Source organism: Eurytemora carolleeae, unplaced genomic scaffold (assembly GCF_000591075.1).
Source record: "Eurytemora carolleeae unplaced genomic scaffold, Eaff_2.0 scaffold395, whole genome shotgun sequence".
In the NCBI taxonomy this organism is placed as follows: Eukaryota; Metazoa; Arthropoda; class Copepoda; order Calanoida; family Temoridae; genus Eurytemora; species Eurytemora carolleeae.
In genome coordinates, this window is record NW_019396292.1 from 174,576 (window position 1) to 180,817 (window position 6,242).

Sequence of the window (6,242 nt, forward strand, 5' to 3'; positions counted from 1 at the left end):
ATGAAACGACAATCACTAAATAGTTCTAGTCCTGCCATTTCCAAAGTGTGGTCTTCCTTTTATAAGCATTTAAAATTGTCAGATATACATATAAATGTAAAATCGCCTTATAAACTGTCAATTTATTTCGACTGTATGTGTTGCCAGGGTGTTCATGTTTGGCGGGGTCCAGGACAAGGAGGACGAAAGCGAGGACGAGGAAAGTGATGAAGAGGACAGTGGGAACTTCTTTAATGAGCTGTACACTGTTCAAGTCGAGGGGGAGAGGGCAACCTGGCATCTTGTAACATTAACAGGTAAGTTACTCCCCCTCCCCTTCACATTTTTTTATTCGCCTGATTGGGAAATATATGAATTTTAATATTAATTTTATTCTGTTCTTGTTGTTCTTGTGATGCTAAATAGTATGTTGGTTATAGTTTTTAATATCGACATTCACTCTCAATATGGGCAGGTATCCTTAAACCCCAGTCTTTCAATTTGTGCCCATTTCTAACACTCAAGTGTTTAAAATGGGCCAAGTTTTAGTTTTGGAACGTCCCCTGAAGTATATATTTAAATGTATTTTCAATTGTTAAGTATTATAAACGGTGAAAAACGGTTATTTTTAAGGTTTATTTTAACATTTTTTTTCTAGAGCATTTGGGGGGGAGGGCAATTCTTAAAATATAGACCCCTGTTTTTTATTGAGGGAGAGATGCAGAGATTGTTCTTAGATTTGAAGGGTAGGTAGCAGCTTTTGAGAACAGCTAACAAAATAGATACATTTTGATTTATTTATTTTAAACTATTTGGAGAGTAATAGGGTGATGATTAATAATCGTATTTTAGGAAAGAAGGAACCTACTGAGAAGAAGAGTAGAAGGAAGGATAAGGAAGGTGTGGGAGAAGAAGAGGAGGTGGAGAAAATGGAATCTATGGTGCTCGACGGCGAAGAGGAGGAAAACAAGCAAGGTTAGATACCAAATAGATCTTAATATTAAATAATTGCTTAATTGTATTTCTTCATTTTTACCGCCATTGTCTTAAGTGATACATCATGATTTCTTCCAATGGGTAATTGTAAGAAAAGAGTGCATGGGATACATTTCATTTTGATGTGAATCCAGATATTAATCCGTATCCGGATCCAGGCTATGAACATCTCTTTAAACTATATCGAATATTTTAACAATTACAGATTATATAAAATTTTATCTCTTTTTTCGCCGTTATGCTGAAACTTGATGTATGATTCGGAGATTTAGAAGTTTTTAACATTCTCAATCTCCAGCGATCAGTGACAATTTGGCTATTATACGCTCTCAAAGAATTGTACCTATCTTGGTTATGTTAACTTCATTAAAATGTTCAGTTTGATTTAGTATAAAATAAACCATGCCTGAAATAAACAAAAAAGAAACAATTTACTGAAGTGAAATCAGGAAAATACTTATTTTAGGGCCTACAACTCTTACTGTAGAATCAGGAGCCTTTACTATTTCGAGTACTATCGGCACGGTAGGTTATCCTAATAATAAAATCTGTAAATTATTAGAAAATTATGTAAGAATATCTATTTATGTCATTGTAATGGGTATTATTAAGTACGGTGTGAAATACTTTTATTTTGATCTTAAACAAACTAGAAAAAATAAAAATCACAGCAAAACCTTTTTCGCACGCATGATACCCATTTCAATAACATATATAGTTTTATTTATTTGTACTCAAATTATTTAAAGCAGGTCGATAAAGATACTTAATCACCCTGTTGTAGGGTGATAAAGTAACTTTATCACCCTAAAATGAGACAAATTAGGTATGAAATTTGAAATTTTAATAGCAGGGTGAAAAAGTTACTTTTTCTCGCTGGTTTAGGGCGATAAAGCCACTTAATCACCCTACAACGGAAATAAAAGGTTTGATAAATTCCATCAAAATTGAATAAAAGAGTTCTTAAGATCAGTCATGCCATTTTTCAAAAGCTAATTTTTAAATCCTGGATCTATAAATCTATAAAATATCTTTATTTGTGTACATTTAACATAAAGATTTAATGTCCATGGTGTTTCTGAAAAAAAAACGTCGTTTTATTGTACTTAGAAGTATTAGTAGTACATACAAGGTCCGTAAATGGAACGAAAAAGCTTAAAAGCTATCTATTAAAATTCTAGAGAAAAGGAAGCGAGAACATCGATATAAATTATGCCTACTTTGAAGGTGTAAATAGTATTTTAGAGCAAAATGTTTCATCAACATTCGTTCATGGGATTGGTATCTTCTAGAAGTATATTCAGTAAAATAAAACGACATTTATTACGCGGAAAAAGCTTAAGCACACTTTTTTCAGAGACCCTCTGTACACTGTTTTATTTAATTGTAGGGTTGGAATAAACCCGGTTTTTCAAAAAAATTTACCTCAGTGGGTTTTATTGTTTTTTTTGGGGGCTTATTTGGGTTTTTCAATTTCAATGTAAATAAAACCTACTAAAATTCATAATAATGAGACTTGGTCTAATTGGATTTGTCTGGTCTAATACCAAAAACCGTCTTGAAGTGCAGAGTGACAAGGTTGTAAGATCATTGGTTTAAGTCTTCGGAAATGAATAAATGTGTCAGTTTTAGTGCTGTAAACTCCTAAAAATCAATACAGCTGATAGTAGACATTATTTCTGGAAGATTTTATTTTTGTAAGATTGAAGAAAGGGCAATAATTAGAAGATTTTAAAAAAAAACAATAAAACCCAAATAAGCCCACTTACAGATGGGATTTTTAAAGTGTTTTTTTTTGGTGGATTTTTTAAGCCAGGGATTTTTTATGCCAACCCTGATTTTATAGATGGAGACTGGAGAGAAGAGTAAGGAAGGGGTTCCCGTCAATAAAGATGTATTTACCCCTAGTCCTCGTTTCAGTTCAGGTTAGTCTGAAGCGTATTCTAGGTCTGGTATATAAGTCTGGTATTACAAGGTCTTGTATATAAGTCTGGTATTACAGGTCTGGTATAATAGGTCTGGTATATAAGTTTGGTATTCTAGGTCTGGTATATAAATCTTGTATTCTAGGTCTGGTAAATAAGTCTGGTATTCTAGGTCTGGTGTATAAGTCTGGTATTATAGGTCTGGTTTATAAGTCTGGTATTCTAGCTCTGGTATATAAGTCTGGTATTCTATGTCTGGTATATAAGTCCGGTATTTTAGGTCTGGTATATAAGTCTGGTATTCTAGGTCTGGTATATAAGTCTGGTATTATAGGTCTGGTATATAAGTCTGATATTCTAGGTCTGATATAAAAGTTTGGTATTCTAGGTCTGGTATGTAAGTCTGGTATTCTAGGTCTGGTATATAAGTCTGGTATATATGTCTGGTATTCTATGTCTGGTATATAAGTCAGGTATTCTAGGTCTGGTATATAAGTCTGGTATTATAGGTCTGGTTTTTAAGTCTGGTATTATAGGTCTGGTTTATAAGTCTGGTATTCTAGGTCTGGTATATAAGTCTGGTATTCTAGGTCTGGTATATAAGTCTGGTATATATGTCTGGTATTCTATGTCTGGTATATAAGTCAGGTATTCTAGGTCTGGTATATAAGTCTGGTATTCTAGGTCTGGTATATAAGTCTGGTATCCTCTACCTGTTTGGCGGTATCTGGGAAGATGGAGAGAAGGATCTAACGCTAAAGGTAAAATTATGTCTCAGAGAAATAAAAAAAAAAAATTTAAAATAAAAAAAATTATTTGATCATATTTCATGAGGAGGAAGGGGGAGGGGGGGGATATCAACCGTGAGGATCTGAAGCATTATATCGTACCAAAAATTTATTGACGCCTGCCTACAGGAATAAATAAAAAAATGAATGAAAGTCGTCTTTCTTCAATTTTTAAATTTTAAATGTAGCTGACATTTTTGTTTGTTGTTGTTGTTATGGACGATATATCTATATTATAACAGTTAATAATTTTATAAACCTCCGCGACATTTTTATGTTAAGACGACTTTTATTCAACACTATACTGGTTAAGACTGTATATTTTAAGGATTTCTACAGTTTGGATTCTGTAAAGTTAGATACATGGAACACAATCATAGAAAGCGATATACAGGTAGAGTTTGGTCTATTAGTCCTCGGGTATTGTTATTTTTAAATTTTTTTTTATAAAACTTCAAAGATTTCATAACTATACTATTGCATCTTTTTTGCATGAATTTATCGTTTTTTCGTTTCTGGATAGTTTTTGAATATTTTTTGGATAGTTTTTGTGTCGTTTTTGGATAGTTTTTGGGTCGTTTTTGAATAGTTTTTGTGTCGTTTTTGGATAGTTTTTGTGTCGTTTTGGGATAGTTTTTTGATAGATTTAAATATTTTTTGGATAGTTTTTGGGTCGTTTTTGGATAGTTTTTGGGTCGTTATGGGATAGTTTTTGTATAGTTTTCGGAAAGTTTTTGGTCGTTTTTTGTTGTCAAAAACTAAAATTTACAATAAACATTTTGAATAACATTTGCTTTTCTTACACTAAAATAACAAAAATAATAATAATAATAATGAAAGAAAATATAAACAAAAATGATCAAAAAACAAACAACATCCCATTACTAGTCTTTGGCCCAGGGAATAGTTGGGTTTAATTTTATACTTATCCAAAATAATCTTTTTTATCTTCTCTTGAAAGCTTTTAATTTTCTGAATTCAGCAACATAAACCTCAATAATAATTTGCATTAAATCCACAGAAATATATCAAACCGGTTTAATATTATATTTGCTGGATTTTAATGGTTGGAATTGTCGGATTTTGAGATTTGTTTGATTAGAATAAAGCCCAAAATTGTGTCTTACCCGCTAACCAACCAAGGTCGAGTTTTTTTTCGCCGGCCTAACTCCTTTGTTCCAGTCTACTGTCTAAAAGCTGGCAGCTGCCGATCATGTGACACAAGTGGGCGTCAAATGATTCTTAAGTCGGGTCATAAAACTTTAAACTCGGGTTAAAGGCACGGGCCGAAATTTTTAAATCGCGGGCTCTGGTCTATTCATTTTTGAGAAGGGACGGGAGGGAAAATTTTATCCAAGATAGTTGTGCCCTCTTGGTGGTCAAAATAACTCTATTTGTTTAGTCTATGGAATGGTTTGGATCTGATTCTAAGGATGATGAAGATGATGACGAGGATGAGGATGGGATGGACACGGATTAATTTTTTACAAAATTGCATTTTTTATAAATTCATACAGAAAATGTTGTTCTGGTTTTTTCTGTTCTGTTAATGAATGTGTGTACTATGTACCTCATGTTTGTAAACACTTGCCTGAAAGGAGGGACTACTATATAGTACTAGTATTAGAATCCAGAATTATTGTTCAAATATTTAGTCTGTAAAGTGGGAAATTAGTTGTAGCTACTCTATAGGTAATGACTTAATCAACACTTCACGAAGATTTTAATTAAAAATTTAATCAGAAAAACGCTTTTATAACTAGCAGTTCAAACAAAGAGTCATTTTTATTAAAACTCACTTCAAATTTCTATATAAAACTGAAATCTATACGTTGCAGAATTTTTTCACACGTGTTGTTCAACTTTTTATACGTGGATAGTGCATGTTGTTTAAAGTATCTTCAGAATATAATCACGTTTAAACTTCATTTAAAAAGTTAAGTTAATGACCCTTTCTGATTTATTGCATTGTTAAATATCCAAGCAGAAACGCGTTAATGCCACAGGATTTTTTGACCCATGGTCTTTTTGGCAGACAACGTTTAACGTTCATTGATATTTTGAGATCTTTACAATGTTAACTGGCCAGTATACCTAGCAAGACTTTGAATAGTATTGTAGTCCAGTAATTATATTCCTACGTAATATTATTGATGAAAGGAATGATTTTTTTCATGAATTTGCACGAATTTAGTTCATCTGCATCCTTTCTTTCAATTTATATTGCCCTTAAATTGATCTTTAAAAAATGATACTGACACATCTGGAAATATGATTCAATATCAAAAGAAATTGTCATCTTTCTGGACAATGGCCGTACATCGTCATTTTTACGATGTACTGATAATTTCTTTTTTTATTGTTTCTAGATTTAATTATTTCTGTTGAATTATTTCTAGATATAATGTACAAAATAGTTGCTTTCTGTCGTTGGATTTATTACTTTAGAGAGGACTACTCTATTGATATTGAAGAAATCAGGTAGATGGGGTGGGATTGATATTGAAGAAATCAGGTAGATGGGGTAGGATTGATATTGAAGAAATCAGGTAGA

At 32.2% G+C, this 6,242-nt stretch overlaps 2 protein-coding genes across 2 annotated transcripts in view; both read left to right on the forward strand.

Moving 5' to 3' along the window:
• Window positions 1–5,209, forward strand: part of LOC111700313 (kelch domain-containing protein 4) — a 13,418-nt gene extending 8,209 nt beyond the window's left edge. Inside the window, exons 12-18 of the mRNA XM_023471184.1 lie at window positions 148–296; window positions 832–954; window positions 1,442–1,500; window positions 2,822–2,900; window positions 3,585–3,661; window positions 4,017–4,082; window positions 5,091–5,209. Of these exons, the coding sequence (XP_023326952.1) occupies window positions 148–296; window positions 832–954; window positions 1,442–1,500; window positions 2,822–2,900; window positions 3,585–3,661; window positions 4,017–4,082; window positions 5,091–5,168 (631 nt within the window). The 3' untranslated portion in view covers window positions 5,169–5,209. The remainder of the gene's footprint in view (window positions 1–147; window positions 297–831; window positions 955–1,441; window positions 1,501–2,821; window positions 2,901–3,584; window positions 3,662–4,016; window positions 4,083–5,090) is intronic.
• An 84-nt stretch (window positions 5,210–5,293) lies between these two features.
• LOC111700319 (RNA helicase Mov10l1) overlaps window positions 5,294–6,242 on the forward strand; it is a 37,413-nt gene continuing 36,464 nt past the window's right edge. Inside the window, exons 1-2 of the mRNA XM_023471192.1 lie at window positions 5,294–5,380; window positions 6,058–6,169. Coding sequence (XP_023326960.1) covers window positions 6,093–6,169 — 77 coding nt within the window. The 5' untranslated portion in view covers window positions 5,294–5,380; window positions 6,058–6,092. The remainder of the gene's footprint in view (window positions 5,381–6,057; window positions 6,170–6,242) is intronic.